A 17,179-nucleotide genomic window follows, 5' to 3' on the forward strand; every position below is an offset into this window, starting at 1 on the left:
TTGATCCATTAGATAGATTAGTTATATAGAGCTCTTAATGATAGCGGAGTCAGGGGGAATGGGAAGAGGGCAGGAACGGGGTACTGATTGAGAATGATCAGCCATGATCAGATTGAATGGCGGTGCTGCCTCGACGGGCCGAATGGCCTACTCCTGCACCTATTGTCTATTCTCTATTGGTCAGCAGCAAGCACTGAAGATGATTTATACAATTAATATACCTCAAACCCAGCACTAAATTCGTGGCCTACAGCGCAGTTGATCCGCACGCCCCTCGGAACCTCTGAAACATGGACCACCCCAGAGTAGGTACATAAAGCCATGAACGTACCATCTGAGCGTGCGATCCCTTGCCTGGTATCGACACTCCAACCGCGGCCTGCGGACTTTTGCATCAAGGAGCTCACAGTCTCGGGTTGAGACCAAGGTCGGGAAGCTCCAAAAGCCGCACGACGTTGGACAAGCCCCCACCCGGGGTCAGATCGCCCGGCGCGGGGGAGCTGAGATCCCCCCCCCCCGATGCAGGAGCTTGACCGCCCCGATGAGGAAGGCTACGGGAGTCAAGATCGTCCCGTCAATGTAAGGTTAGAGGCCCCCGACCGCTGGAGGACAAAGAAGGGAAGAGATTGAACTGTTTTCTCACCTTCCATCACAGTGAGGAATGTGGAGGAGTCACTGTGGTGGATGTTCATGTTAAAATGTATTTTGTGTGTCCTGTTGCTTTTTATTGGTATGACTGACTGACTGTATGGCAAATGAAATTCCTCGTATGCTGCAAAACATACTTGGCTAATAAAGTATGATTATGATAATGATTATAGACAATAGACAATAGACAATAGACAATAGGTGCAGGAGGAGGCCATTCGGCCCTTCGAGCCAGCACCGCCATTCAATGTGATCATGGCTGATCATTCTCAATCAGTACCCCGTTCCTGCCTTCTCCCCATACCCACTGACTCCGCTATCCTTAAGAGCTCTATCTAGCTCTCTCTTGAATGCATTCAGAGAATTGGCCTCCACTGCCTTCTGAGGCAGAGAATTCCACAGATTCACAACTCTCTGACTGAAAAAGTTTTTCCTCATCTCTGTTCTAAATGGCCTACCCCTTATTCTTAAACTGTGGCCCCTTGTTCTGGACTCCCCCAACATTGGGAACATGTTTCCTGCCTCTAACGTGTCCAACCCCTTAATAATCTTATACGTTTCGATAAGATCTCCTCTCATCCTTCTAAGTTCCAGTGTATACAAGCCTAGTCACTCCAGTCTTTCAACATATGACAGTGCCGCCATTCCGGGAATTAACCTAGTAAACCTACGCTGCACGCCCTCAATAGCAAGAATATCCTTCCTAATCATATGATTATGAAAGGGGTACAACAAATGCAGTCCCTATAAAGTTCTCTAAATCGATTTACCGCATAAGCAGTCTGGCGACAGCCTCATTTCCAAGGCCCATGCCGTCAACATTGAGGGTGTAAATACTGCTAAACAGCTCCAAAGGACAAGCTGCATTATTTGCAAGCCCAGCATGAAACTCCTGAAATGGACACTCCATCGTGGCAAGACATGGACAGGAGGTCAAATGAAACGCATCAAGGATGTTCTCGAAAGCTCCTTGAAAAAAATGTAGCTTCCCTCATCTACTTTATGAGGATCCCTGGCCCATCTTCGATCAAATTGGATGTAGTGTATCTAGACTTTCAGAAAGCCTTTGACAAGGTCCCACACAGGAGATTGGTGAGCAAAATTAGAGCACGTTGTGTTGAGGGTGGGGTATTGACATGGATAGAGAATTGGTTGGCAGACAAGAAGCAAAGAGTAGGAATTAACGTGTCCCTTTCAGAATGGCAGGCAGTGGCGAGTGGAGTGCCGCAAGGCTCGGTGGTGGGGCCGCAACTAATTACAATGTATGTTAATGATTTGGATGATGGAATTAGAAGTAACACTGGCAAGTTTGCAGATGACACAAAGCTGGGTGGCAGTGTGAACTGCGAAGAGGATGTTAGGAGGTTGCAGGGTGACTTGGACAGGTTGCGTGAGTGGGCAGATGCATGGCAGATGCAGTATAATGTAGATAAATGTGAGGTTATCCACTTTGGCGGCAAAAACAAGGAGGCAGATTATTATCTCAATGATGTCAGATTGGGTAAAGGGGAAGTGCAACGAGACCTTGGTGTCCTTGTACACCAGTCACTGAAAGCGAGCATGCAGGTAAAGCAGGCAGTGAAGAAAGCTAATGGCATGTTGGCCTTCATAACGAGAGGATTTGAGTATAGGAGCAAATAGGTCCTTCTGCAGTTGTATAGGGCCCTAGGTGAGACCACATTTGGACTATTGTGTGCAGTTTTGGTCTCCTAATTTGAGGAAGGACATCCTTGCTATTGAGGCAGTGCAGCGTGTGCGCAAGTTTAATCCCTGGGATGGAGGGACTGTCATGAGGAAAGATTGGAAAGACTGGGCTTGTATTCACTGGAATTTAGAAGGATGAGAGGGGATCTTATGGAGATGTATAAAATTATAAATGTACTGGGCAAGCTAGATGCAGGAAAAATTTTCCCAATGTTGGGGGAGTCCAGAACCAGGGGCCACAGTCTAAGAATAAAGGGGAGGCCATTTAAAACTGAGGTGAGAAGTAACTTTTTCACCCAGAGAGTTGTGAATTTATGGAATTCTCTGCCACAGAAGGCAATGGAGGCCAATTCACTGGATGAATTTAAAAGAGAGCTAGATAGAGCTCTAGGGGCTAGTGGAATCAGGGGATATGGGGAGAAGGCAGGCACAGGTTACTGATTGTGGATGATCAGCCATGATCACAACGAATGGCGGTGCTGGCTCGAAGGGCCGAATGGCCTCCTCCTGTGCCTATTTTCTATGTTTCTAAAACAGGGAAGGAATGTTGTGCTGCAGTAAGTTGTGCTGCTGCAAGTAAGAATTTCATTGTTCGATCCGGGACATATGACAAGAAAACACTTGACTCTCTTGAATGTTTGAGTCTCATTGTCCAGAACACATGGAAGTCCAGTAGGCCACGAGGTTCCTCAGGTTTGCTTCGCCATTTTAAAAAATGGCGGAGCATTTGGGGCGGCACAGTGGCGCAGCGGTAGAGTTGCTGCCTTACAGCGAATGCAGCGCCGGAGACTCAGGTTCGATCCTGACTACGGGCGCCGTCTGTACGGAGTTTGTACGTTTTCCCCGTGACCTGCGTGGGTTTTCTCCCAGATCTTCGGTTTCCTCCCGCACTCCAAAGACGTACAGGTTTGTAGGTTAATTGGCTGGGCAAATGTTTAAAAAAAAATAATAAATTGTCCCTAGTGTGTGTAGGATAGTGTTAATGTGTGGGGATTGCTGGGCGGCACGGACCCGGTGGGCCGAAGGGCCTGTTTCTGCGCTGTATCTCTAAATCTAAAAAAAAAAATCTAAAAAATTCATGGTTGTTTTGAATGTGACCTTAACTCCACATTTTGGTGAGCAGTTGTCTCCTGATCAAACTGCCAAGAGCACCTTTCCTCATTTTGCTAATGATGGAAAGTAGACTGGTTGGCAGAAGTTGGCCGGATTGGATGCGTCCTGCATTTTGTAAATGGGACATAATTGGGCAATTATTCCACATTGTCAGATTAAAAAATACTATTAAAAAGCATTTTCTCCTCTTGCCTCATGTGAGGCTCGTACATATTTTTTGAACTTTCCACTTGAATCCAGTTTGAAAACATTTCATGCCCACTCTCCACCAAAAAGTTATATTTACCAATGAGCAATGCTAGAAAAGTAATGAAATATGAGCAATCATAATTTATTTAAGTTATTTTGAGGTTTGAATGAAAATGTGACTAGGCTAATGCCAATATTAAAATAGTGCAGATGAATTTGATATAAATTCCATGCGCATTCAATTAAAAATGTCACACATAGACATTTTCTGGCTGCTCATTATTTCTGTAAATTACAGGCAGTCACTGCTAGATAAATAACAGTTGAATGCAGTGCTCTTAATATTTCAAGATTGCATGAATAAAAAGTGTTATTTCTCATACAATTGGAATTACTGTTAAATATAGCACAGTACAATGTTTGAGCATAGTCTGACGAAGGGTCCCGACCCGAAACGTCATCTCTCCATGTTCACTGGAGATGCCGCCTGAACCACTGAGTTACTCCAGCACTTTGCGTCTTTTTTTATAATACCACGTAACCAAAATAAAATCTCCTATTGGTAACAGTGGCACAGCGAGGCAGCTGTTAAAGTCCAGGGGTTTCGATCCTGACCTCAACTGCAGTCTGTATGGTGTTTAACATGACCATCAAACGCAAAGTAAAAAACACCATGACTCCAATTTTGGAAATGGACTAGATTTCTTCACCAGGGTCACACTGATAATTCTACCACACAGAAGTGAAAGTTTTGAAATTGTAATATGATAGTTTGCAGATTATTTAAAATAAGTCGATATTAATTGTATACAGCAATTGAAAGAGAAGAATCAGATGGAGAGAACAGGAAATATTGAATTAATTTTGCTGGTTGGAACAGGGAAGAAACATGACTATTTCTTATTTCAGGTCTGTACCCGGTGTTGATGGTGATCCAGATTTAATTCACATGGAGATACAAGACAACAGTGGAGGTAAATATTGACTGTTAATATCCTGTACATACTTTCAGTGATTTATCTATAAGTTAAATGATGCGTACGATATGATCATTGCAATCGATGATGACCCCAATCGTGATTTACTGAAATTCAACTTTGGGCGAGCAAAATAAATGATAGCAAATTAATTTATTTCAATTCATTTTATTGGAGAGCATCCTGGGGAAGGATCATGAAATGACACAGCGCAGAAAACATGTACACAGAATATGGGGGCTGAACATGTTGCCTGCTATTTCATTCAGACATGTCTGTTCATGTTCAAATAGCTCAATTTTTCAAATATAATTTGATTGTGCAATGTTTAACATTGTGATACGTGTATTGTCACCTTGTCGCGATGGAGAAACTTGTGTGGTCCTGAGATCCTGAGAGCGATGCCGTCTGGAGCTACACTCCTGGTAGGGTCACCCATGGCGGTAAGGTCGAGTGGGGGGGTCCCTGACAAAGAGCAATCCGACCAAGACCTCAACGGTGGAACAGGCGGAGGGAGGATGACGGCTGACTTTAGTGGAGCGTCACAACGGCTGGGAAGGCGGATGGATGAAGGCTGCAGCAGAAAAGGGTTCCCGGTCGCCTTGGACTCCATGCCACTGGATCCTGACCCAGATCTGTCAAGGACCGTGTGGTGGCTGTCTGTGAACCAGTCTCCCCATGTTAAACAAAGTCACGCACAGGCGTCCGACCCTATGGAGAGGACAGTCATGCTCGCTTCCAGTGACCGACGATGATATATAAAATATGGGTTTCTGAATTGTTTTCATCATTTCGGGTGTTTGTATGATAACTCTGTCTTTACTCCAATTCTCTCCAATCCAGCTTCACTTGTGTTATCATTTTTAACAGCCAGTGCAGCTCATTATATTCCCAAGATACAGATATTGGGCAGTTTTAAGTCAGTGTGATGAACCGTGACTTCACTGTGGTGAAAATTTCATTTCTCCAGTCAAGTCTCAATACCATAGAGTCATAGAGAGTCATAGAGTGATACAGTGTGGAAACAGACCCTTCGGCCCAGCTTGCCCACACCGGCCAATATGTCCCAGCTACACTAGTCCCACCTGCCTGCGTTTGGTCCATCTCCCTCCAAACCTGTCCTATCCATGTACCTATCTAAATGTTTCTTAAACATTGCCTCAGCTACCTCCCCTGGCAGCTTGTTCCATACACCCACCACCCTTTGTGTGAAAAAGATACCCCTCAGATTCCTATTCAATCTTTTCCCCTTCTCCGTAAAGGTTGCTGTTAGAAACTAATTAAATGCCGCATTTATACAAGAGGACCACCTCCGATAGGGTCTCTCACTGTCTGAAGAAGGGTCTCGACCCGAAACATCACCCATTCCTTCTATCCGGAAATGCTGCCTGTCCCGCTGAGTTGCTCCAGCATTTTTATGTCTCTCACTCTCAAAAGTTGCTGTTAGAAACTAATTAAATGCCGCATTTATACAATAGGACCACCTCCTACAATAGGGTCTCTCACTGTCTGAAGAAGGGTCTCGACCCGAAACGTCACCCATTCCTTCTATCCGGAGATGCTGCCTGTCCCGCTGAGTTACTCCAGCATTTTTATGTCTCTCACTTTAGCCCTGCACCCTGAAAAATGTGGGGTGTCACTGAAGAAGGATAGGAACATCAGATTCAACTTTAACTCGGATTATTCCTGGATTTCCCCATGTCAAGGTACAAAAGACTAGATCCTCAAAGATGCTGCTTGCCTGCATCGCACCGCAACACTATATTCTGCAGTTTGTTTATTTTCTCTTTGGAACTAACTACCTGATGCACTCATGTACGTAGCATTTGCCTGGATAGCGCCCAGCAAAGTTTTTTCACTGTATCTCAATGCGCGGGACAAAAATAAACCCATATCAAGACAGCTCCGCAGCAAGCAACAGGGTGAGTCATTGATGAGAGAAAAGAGTAAGATTGAAATAAATTTCAATATCACAGAAGAGATTTATATCGCCAGCGCATTACAGAATGCCTCTGATGACGTCTCTGTGTTCCGGCTGCAGAGTATGACTCCAGGCAATGAATGCATTGCCTGACCTCCTTCGCATCCAACTGTGCCATTTGGAAGCACCATTAAATCATACCGCTGATTGGTACGAAACATGATCATCTCCTCAGGCCAGCAGTCACCTCTGGCTTGTTTCCAGTTCAGACCCATCCCAATAATCATTAAACATCCAAGCTTAATCACAATTAAGATTCATAGTCACAGCAACTGACGGTGCCCCAGTTTGGAGACATCAAAAACTGTTTTTTTCCCCAATGATGCAATTATAAATGGGTTCCTTCACATTACCCCTTTGCAAAGTGGTCGTCCTATAATCTAAGGCATGCGTGTAGCTTCTAAAAGCACAATTTAGTGTTTTAGTGATTTAGAAACATAGAAACAAAGAAAATAGGTTTTAGGAGGAGGCCATTTGGCCCTTTGAGCCAGCACCGCCATTCATTGTGATTATGGCTGATCATCCACAATCAATAACCCGTGCCTGCCTTCTCCCCATATCCCTTGATTCTACTAGCCCCTAGAGCTCTATCTAACTCTCTCTTAAATCCATCCAGTGATTTGGCCTCCACTGCCCTTTGTGGCAGAGAATTCCACAAATTAACAATTGTCTGGGTGAAAAAGTTTTTTCTCATCTCAGTTTTAAATGGCCTCCCCTTTATTCTTAGACTGTGTGGCCCCTGGTTCTGGACTCCCCCAACATTGGGAACATTTTTCCTGCATCTAGCTTGTCCAGTCCTTTTATAATTTTATACGTTTCCATAAGATCCCCTCTCATCCTTCTAAATTCCAGTGAATACAAGCCCAGTCTTTCCAATCTTTCCTCATGTGACAGTCCCGCCATCCCAGGGATTAACCTCGTGAACCTACGCTACACTGCCTCAATAGCAAGGATGTCCTTCCTTAAATGAGGAGACCAAAACTGCACACAATACTCCAGATGTGGTCTCACCAGGGCCCTGTACAACTGCAGAAGGACCTCTTTACTCCGATACTCAAATCCTCACGTTATTGGCAAGATTGAGCTGGAGAAATGCCATTTTACCCATTTGAGGTGGAGTTGTAGCCTTTTTGAATTAAAACAAGGCAGACACAGCAATTTCTGCACAGAAGGGCTGTCATTAGCTGCACTGGTAACTGAATGAGACCTAAATGTTGTTAAGGTTAAAACTGAAAATACAGGCAGTCCCTGGTTTACAATTACCAAAGATCATAAGCCAATTTCTTTGCCAGTGAGTACCATTCATTTACTGCAGTAGCCCATGTCCAATCACTCTGCATACACTTAACGATAATTCTTTCATTTCATTGAATATTCATCCTCACACGACCCATAATTAAACTAATGGAATTCAGTCATTAGTAAACACATTTTATTGTTATCATTACCAGCTTAAAAAATGTACTAAAGATGTATGGGAGAATATGCATAAAGTCTGATTTTGGTTAGTCGGGTCACCCAGATTGCTGAGAGCTGCTTTACTTCCCACTGAAATAGATTTGAGTTAGCAGCTGTTTTCATTTGACCATTAGTTTTTTTAATTGACCGCATCTACTTTTGAAAAGTTGCAGATTTGATCATTAATGCTTACATGCAGTATTTGTTGAATATTGTCATAATTGTAATCATCAAGTAATGCTTTCTAGGGTAATTGTTATGAGCAAATTATTTTATGCAGATGAAAGAAGCTGCTACTTGCCCGGGGAAGTGCGACTGATTGGAGCTGAGCAACATTTTGCAAAATGTTTTGGTGTTTCTTAGGGCTGGGGCATTGAATCTATGATGAATCGTTCAAGATTCTGTCAGCAATCCTGTCAGATTTGCTTCTGGGGTAAACAGTGCAATGTTTAAAGAGATAGCGTGCAAAACGCTTCATCCAGACATAGTTTGAGACTGTGTCTATATTAAGCACTAATCCCTTTATTTGTGAAGAAAATAACATTTACGATGGTGTGCTTGGGAGGTTAGGCTAGTTAACAGGGCAGCTCAGCAGTGCAAAATGCATACTGCCTTTTCACCTTCTTGATGTAACTACTCACAGTGAAATGTTTCAGTGTAGAAATAATCATTGCGTCTCTATTTTAGACGACAACAGAATGTCCATTAGCAGTGTATTCAATCAGATTCTTTCTTGCTGCCTGAGTGTTTAGAAACATGGAAGAAATAGGATTTAAAAAAACAGGTCAGCTACAGGGCAGCATTGAAAAATTCTGAGGCACGAGTTTGAAATAGGATTGAAATATTTTGTGTCGGATGGAACTGCAGATGCTGGTTTAAACCGAAGATAGACACAAATTGCTGGAGTAACTCAGCGGGACAGGCAGCATCTCTGGAGAGATGACGTTTTGGGTCGAGATCCTTCTTCAGACTAGAGTCAGGGGAAAGGGAAGCGTGAGTTTAGAAGGATGAGAGGGGATCTTATAGAAACATATAAAATTATGAAAGGACTGGACAAGCTAGATGCAGGAAAAATGTTCCCAGTGTTGGGCGAGTCCAGAACCAGGGGCCACAGACTAGGAATAAAGGGGAGGCCATTTAAAACTGAGGTGAGAAGAAACTTTTTCACCAAGAGAGTTGTGAATTTGTGGAATTCTCTGCCACAGAGGGCAGTGGAAGCCAAATCACTGGATGAATTTAAGAGTGAGGTAGATAGAGCTCTAGAGGCTAGTGGAATCAAGGGATATGGGGAGAAGGCAGGCACGGGTTATTGATTGGGGACGAACAGCCATGATCACAATGAATGGCGGTGCTGGCTCGAAGGGCCGAATGGCCTCCTCCTGCACCTATTTTCTATGTTTGTATGAGAGAGACATAGACGGTGATGTAGAGAGATATAGAACAAGTGATTTTGCAGAGTAGATTTTAAAGTTTGAAAGGTGTGAACAAGCTCTCTTACGCAGTTAAGCCAAACCTTGCTGATGCTGGAAATCTTACGTAAAAATAGAGATCATTGGAAATGCAGGACCCAGGCAGTATCTGTGGAGATATGATGACATTTTTGCTGATCATTTTTTATCATGTTTACGAGGATGTTGCCAGGACTAGAGGGTGTGAGCTATAGGGAGAGGTTGAGTAGTCTGGGTCTCTATTCCTTGGAGCGCAGGAGGATGAGGGGTGATCTGAGAGAGGTGCATAAAATCATGAGAGGAATAGATCGGGTAGATGCAGAGTCTCTTGCCCAGAGTAGGGGAATCGAGGAACAGAGGACATAGGTTTAAGGTGAAGGGGAAAAGATTTCATAAGGATCTGAGGGGTATCTTTTTCACACAAAGGGTGGTGGATGTATGGAACAAGCAGCCAGAGGAGGTAGTTGAGGCAGGGACTATCCCAACGTTTGAGAAACAGTTAGACTGGTACATGGATAGGACAGGTTTGGAGGGATATGGACCAAGCGCGGGCAGCTGGGACTAGTGTAGCTGGGATATGTTGGCCGGTGTGGGCAAGTTGGGCCGAAGGGCCTGTTTCCATTCTCTATCGCTCTTTGACTCCATCACTCTATTTTTCTTCTACAGTTGAGTATTATTTGAGAACTATTAAGTATTGTTTGTTTTTTTTTGTCCAGCTTTTCTTTATATCACCTGCCAAATTACAAACTGCACGGAGAAAGCTCTCAAATCCCCTTTCTTTGGAAACATAGACCAGAACTCACTGCTCGTCAATGATGACTACATTTTCGTTCAGGTAATTAATTTGCATTCAATTAATCATCTGTGCCTCATAATAAACTAGGTTCAATATAAAGACGTGTGTGCAGAATTATAAGAGGCTGGAAAGATGCCTTTACCGATAACTGAAGTAAAATTTAATCTCCAGGAAGTTAAAATGTGCCTGTTTAGGTGTATTCTTTGTGTTGGTGAGAACAGAGATTAAACAAATACACACATTGATCTGAAAGAGAACTGAACAGCAGATGCAATCCTCCAACTCCATCCTTGTTCAATTAAGTGATCAGATTCTACACCGATCAGCCAAAACATTATTCGACCACTGACAGGCGAAGTGAATAACATTGGTTATCTTGTTACAATGGCACCTGTCAAGGGATGGGATATATTAGGCAGCAAGTGAACATTCAGTTCTTGAAATTGGTGTGTTGGATGCAGGAGAAATGGGCAGGAGTAAAGACCTGAGCGACTTTGACAAGGCCCAAATTGTTGTGGCCAGACGACTGGGTCAGAGCATCTCTGAAACGGCAAGGCTTGTGGGGTGCTCCCGGTCAGCAGTGGTGAGTACCTACCGACAGTGGTCCGAGGAGGGACAAACCACAAACCGGCGACAGGGTGTTGGGTGCCCAAGGTTCATCGATGCGCGAGGGCAACGAAGGCTATCCCGTCTGGTCCGAACCGACAGAAGGTCTACTGCGGCACAAGTCACAGAAAATGTTAATGGTGGTCACGGGAGGAATGTGTCACAATCCACAGTGCATCGCACCCTGCTGCGTATGGGGCTGCACACGGAGGACCAACAGCATATTAGGCGGGTGGTCATAATGTTTTGGCTCATCAGGTCATAATGTTTTGGCTGATCGGTGTACGCTGTAGAGACAAAGCATTCCAATGCCATTTCTCGTTGCGATCCATCAAGTGCGAGAATCTACAGTACGTGAGGATATCAAGTGCAGTGAAAACCGAAGATTGCATTGTCCTCACACCTTTTCTTCTTTCCTTTGGGGAGAATTTGTCAAGCAGCGTGGATCAGAGGATCTGGTACTTTCCACATTGTAATCATGTTTCTTTGCTTCACATTTTTATTTACCTTTTCCCCCGAGAAATTAACAATGATGGGTTAACATTAACAATGTCAGAGGATATGGGGAGAGGGCAAGAGAATGGGGTTTAAGAGGGAGAGATAGATCAGCCTTGATTGAATAGAAACATAGAAACATAGAAAATAGGTGCAGGAGTAGGCCATTCGGCCCTTCGAGCCTGCACCGCCATTCAATATGATCATGGCTGATCATCCAACGCAGTAACCTGTACCTGCCTTCTCTCCATACCCCCTGATCCATTTAGCCACAAGGGCAACATCTAACTCCCTCTTAAATATAGCCAATGAACTGGCCTCAACTACCTTCTGTGGCAGAGAATTCCACAGATTCACCACTCTCTGTGTGAAAAAAAACGTTCTCATCTCGGTCCTAAAAGACTTCCCCCTTATCCTTAAACTGTGACCCCTTGTTCTGGACTTCCCCAACATCGGGAATAATCTTCCTACATCTAGCCTGTCCAACCCCTTAAGAATTTTGTAAGTTTCTATAAGATCCCCCCTCAATCTTCTAAATTCCAGCGAATGGCGGAGTAGACTTGATGGGCCGAAATGGCCTAATTCTAATCCTATCACTTATGGCCTTATGATCTTAAGGGGCCATTTAGTTTCGTTTAGTTTAGATATACAGTGCGGAAACAGGCCCTTCGGCCCACTGAGTCCGCGCCGACCAGCGATCCCTGCACACTAACACTATCCTGCACACACTAGGGACAATTTACACATACACCAAGCAAATGAACCTACATACCTGTACATCTTTGGAGTGTGGGAGGAAACCGATGATCTCGGAGAAAACCCACGTGTTCACGGGAAGAACGTACAAACTCCGTACAGACAGCGCCCGTAGTCCCGTAGTCGGGATCGAACCCGGCTCTCTGGCAACGCAAGCGCTGTAAGGCAGCAACTCTACTGCTGCGCCACCGTTGGCTGACCTTATTTCAGTGCATTATTTGCACATACCACTCATCTTGCCTTTTTATAGATTTAATTTTCACTCTTTTTTGAAACAGCAGCAGCTGTTTGCTCTGTTTAACGAAGATGGCAGCAGCCTGAGAATGGGTCACCACTCCTGCCCCACTTGCCGCCTTCTTTTTAATTGGCACACTGTTAGGGGTCTGGAGCACGCAGCTACAACATCTGCCTGTTTCAGATGGCAACACGCCAGCTTGAATAATCTCTCAGCGGCACTTTCCCTGACTGCAGCATTGATTACATAGTCGTGGAGACAGGCCCTTTGGCCCAATGAATCGCTGCTGACCACCAAGCATGTATCTCACCACTAATCCTAACCAAACCTCCTTCTTATTATCCCTACATCCCCACAAAAACCTTCCAGATTCTACAGTATCACAAAATGCTGGAGTAACTCAGCAGGTCAGGCAGCATCTCAGGAGAGAAGGAATGGGTGACGTTTCGGGTCGAGACCCTTCTTCAGATTGATTCTACCATTCACTCGCACTCTCAATGGGGCCATGTACGGTGGCAAGTAGACCAACCGACACGCACATTTTTGGCATGTGGGAGGATACCTGAGCATCCAAAGGAATGTATTCACAAAATGCTGGAGTAACTCAGCAGGTCAGGCAGCATCTCAGGAGAGAAGGAATGGGTGACGTTTCGGGTCGAGACCCTTTTTCAGACTGATGTCAGGGGGGCGGGACAAAGGAAGGATATAGGTGGAGACAGGAAGACACTGGGAGATCTGGGGAGGAGGGAGGGGAAGAGAGGGACAGAGGAACTATCGAAAGTTGGAGAAGTCAATGTTCATACCGCTGGGCTGCAAGCTGCCCAGGCGAAATATGAGGTGCTGTTCCTCCAATTTCCAGTGGGCCTCACTATGGCACTGGAGGAGGCCCATGACAGAAAGGTCCAGCATTTTGTGAATAAATACCTTCGATTTGTACCAGCATCTGCAGTTATTTTCTTACATTATCCAAAGGAATGTGTAGAGTTGTGTAGGTTCCCCTATCACACTGACATCACACAGCCCCAACTCCCAATATAGTAAACAAGGCCCCAAAGACAGACACAATGATCAGTCTGAAGAAGGGTCTCGACCCGAAACATCACCCATTGTTCAGTCTGAAGCTCCACAACTTCGAGACCCTTCTTCAGACTGATGTCAGGGGAGGGGGCGGGACAGAGATAGAATGTAGTCGGAGACAGGAAGACTGGTGGGAGAACTGGGAAGGGGGAGGGGATGGAGATAGAGGGAAAGCAAGGGCTACTTGAAGTTAGAGAAGTCAATGTTCATACCACTGGGGCATAAGCTACCCAAGTGAAATATGAGGTGTTGTTCCTCCAGTTTGCGCTGGGCCTCACTCTGACAATAGAGTCCACTGAGTAGCAGCCACCCCAGGAGCAGCGTGCAACAGTAGTGAGATTCCGACAATGTGGGAAGGATCGGACTAGATCCATCCAAGCCATCCAAGCCAGGCCTTGGTGCTTGTTGGTGAGTTCTGGTGATGAGGCATTTCACCAGACAGGTTGGGCAGTTTGCTCTGGTAGCCACACCACAGGATCCATCAAGTCCTGCAGGATGTTCCGTGCTGACCACTGCCTGATGGACCTGTGGTCAAAGGTGTTGGTCCAGAAGAACCTTTGTACCGATGGTGCGGCAGTGTCCAGCTGACTGGCACATTGCATGGCATCTGCGCCAGGCATATCCTTCACAACAGGTAGACCCTCAGCAGGTAGTGACACTTGGTGGCCCACATGTCTTGGCTCTACGCACAGCCTGATCCAACCACACACAAAACCATCAAAGGTACTCAGATTCCAGCATCTGCATTCTTTCCCCTTATCGGTGCTGCTTCTGCTGCTCTCTTCAAGTCAAGTCAAGTCAAATTTATTTGTCACATACACATACACGATGTGCAGTGAAATGAAAGTGGCAATGCCTGCGGGTTGTGCACAAAAAAGAATTACAGTTACAGCATATAAATAAAGCTAATAAGTTACTATTAGTGTCGACAAAAATTTAGTCTCTGGGGTTATAAAAGTTACTCTTCCATATCATTATAGAGTCGTAGAGTGATACAGTGTGGAAACAGGCCCAACTTGCCCACACCGACCAACATGTCCCAGCTACACTAGTCCCACGTGCCCGCGTCTGGTCAATATCCCTCCAAACCTGTCCTATCCATTTACCTGTCTAACTGTTTCTTAGACGTTGGGATAGTCCCAGCCTCGACTACCTCCTCTGGCAGCTTGTTCCATACACCCACCACCCTTTGTGTGGAAAAGGTTGCCCCTCAGATTCCTATTAAATCTTTTCCCCTTCACCTTAAACCTCTGTCCTCTGGTCCTCGATTCATCTGCTCTGTCCTCTGTGCATCTGGGCAAGAGACTGTACCCGATCTATTCCTCTCATGATTTTATACACCTCTATAAGATCACCCTTCATCCTCCTGCGCTCTAATTTGCACCTCCTGGCACCAATTATAGTCTAATGACGTGAAAGATGGAATAATATATTGACATTTAACTGAACAAATTACTTTATATATTTATTATGTACAGTTTAACGTAAAACTATTTATCAATATGTTAGCTTCCAACATGTGATCAGTTTTCCCACATGCATTGTTTTCTCCTCTAACATCTTTTTAATGTCATTTACTCTTTTATTTTTTCCCACAAGCTGTTCAATATTAAAATCAACGTACTAATCACCATGCCAGTTAGTATGGCTCTGGGGATCTCCTCTGCTCATAGACAATAGACAATAGGTGCAGGAGGAGGCCATTCGGCCCTTCGAGCCAGCACCGCCATTCAATGTGATCATGGCTGAACATTCTCAATCAGTACCCTGTTCCTGCCTTCTCCCCATACTCCCTGACACCGCTATCCTTAAGAGCTCTATCTAGCTCTCTCTTGAATGCATCCAGAGAACTGGTCTCCAATGCCTTCTGAGGCAGAGAATTCCACAGATTCACAACTCTCTGACTGAAATTTTTTTTCCTCATCTCCGATCTAAATGGCCTACCCCTTATTCTTAAACTGTGGCCCCTTGTTCTGGACTCCCCCAACATTGGGAACATGTTTCCTGCCTCTAACGTGTCCAACCCCTTAATAATCTTATACGTTTCGATAAGATCCCCTCTCATCCTTCTAAATTACAGTGTATACAAGCCTACTTTAACTTTTCCTTCAGATACCTTTGCCTCTTCATTTAACATTATTTGTCAGCAATCCTTGCACAACCTCATGTGGATCTGATGAAGCTCTGCGACTGAGTGTCACAGCATCCTGCCGCTTCGAACGGTTTAGAAATAACTATGACTGTTTAGGGTGGCACGGTGGCACAGCGGTAGAGTTGCTGCCTTACAGCACTTGCAGTGCCAGAGGCCCGGGTTCAATCCTGACTACGGGTGTTTATCTCTACGGGGTTTGTACGTTCTCCCCCGTGACCTGCGTGGGTTTTTTCCCGAGATCTTTGGTTTCCTCCCACACTCCAAAGACGGTGCGGATTTGTCGGTTAATTGGCTTGGGTGTATGCGTAAATTGTCCCTCGTATGTGTAGGATAGTGTTAATGTGCGGGGATCGCTGCTCGGCATAGGCTCGGTGGGCCGAAGGGTCTGTATCTCTAAACTAAACTAAACTAACATTAAACTAGTGGCGTTGATCATCAATTCTTGTTAAAGTCATGTTTTGCAGTAACGTTTTGCAGGGCTACAAAAATATGTAATCTGCATAATAATAATAATAATAATAATAATATTCATTTATTGTCATTGCAACGAGTACAACGAAATTAAAAAATAGCCAATCCTGACGGTGCGTAAAAACATATATGCAATAAATGCAAAAACAAATAAATACAATTATATTAAGTACAAAAGTTTTAACAGTGTTGCCTAGTGCAGAAGGTAGTGTTCAGTTCTCGTATGGCCCTGGGGTAAAAACTGTTCTTAAGTCTGTTTGTTCGGGATTTGATCGACCTGAAACGTCGACCAGAGGGCAGATGAACGAACAGACGGTGGCCGGGGTGGGATGGATCTTTTATTATTTTGCCTGCTCTACTGAGGCAGCATAGGCTGAACAGGTGCTCCAGGGAGGGCAGTGAGCAGCCGATGATCTTCTGGCCTGTCCTTCTCTGAGCAGCTGGCATACCATGTGTTACATCCTCTAAACAAACTGCCTTGTTACCTTTATCTTATTTTCTAATGTTCATGACGATAATAATGAATTGATTTTTAATATCTCCTTTATAATGGATTGATATTTTTGAGACTTTGATTAAACATTTGATCATTCTTAAAGATCAGAGTCTAAAAATCGTGTAATATTCCATTTATCTTGTTTCTCCCATTGATATAATTCCCATCCATTTTTTCCACTCAATCCACTTAGTTGTTCTCTTATGAATATTCAAGACCTACATCTGTTAAATCATTGCTAATCTCCAGCTGCCAATAGCACTTTAACGCAGCAAAGCCTGTTCAAAGAGATTACCATTTTTCCATGTGTCTTTCTCTTCCCGAAGGTGTCACTCACCTCATCTCTGAGGTCGTCCCTAATTCCTTACATGGTTTGGAAAGCGCAGACATGGCCCAATTTTTAACGCAGCCACGGACTTCTGCTTTCATCTCAAGCTTCCATTCTGTATATCATTTAAAAATATATATATTTGCTTCCACTTTTCAATATGTGGTGCCATAATGCAGGGTGCATCTGAAATTCCATGCATTCTAGTGACGAGGAAATAACAGCTATCTGCAGAGAGCAGATTTCCCC

The 17,179-nt window shown here is 44.5% G+C and overlaps 1 protein-coding gene across 5 annotated transcripts in view; it reads left to right on the top strand.

Moving 5' to 3' along the window:
* sorcs2 (sortilin-related VPS10 domain containing receptor 2) overlaps nt 1-17,179 on the top strand; it is a 658,785-nt gene that overhangs the window by 483,537 nt on the left and 158,069 nt on the right. For 3 of the 5 annotated variants that reach the window (XM_078407113.1, XM_078407120.1, XM_078407131.1), the window contains exons 6-8: nt 4,564-4,628; nt 6,242-6,337; nt 10,235-10,353. In XM_078407113.1, the coding sequence (XP_078263239.1) occupies nt 4,564-4,628; nt 6,242-6,337; nt 10,235-10,353 (280 nt within the window). The remainder of the gene's footprint in view (nt 1-4,563; nt 4,629-6,241; nt 6,338-10,234; nt 10,354-17,179) is intronic. The other 2 variants (XM_078407127.1, XM_078407140.1) reach the window with 1 other exon arrangement.

The sequence above is a fragment of the Rhinoraja longicauda genome, chromosome 1 (assembly GCF_053455715.1).
Source record: "Rhinoraja longicauda isolate Sanriku21f chromosome 1, sRhiLon1.1, whole genome shotgun sequence".
Classification (NCBI taxonomy): Eukaryota; Metazoa; Chordata; class Chondrichthyes; order Rajiformes; family Arhynchobatidae; genus Rhinoraja; species Rhinoraja longicauda.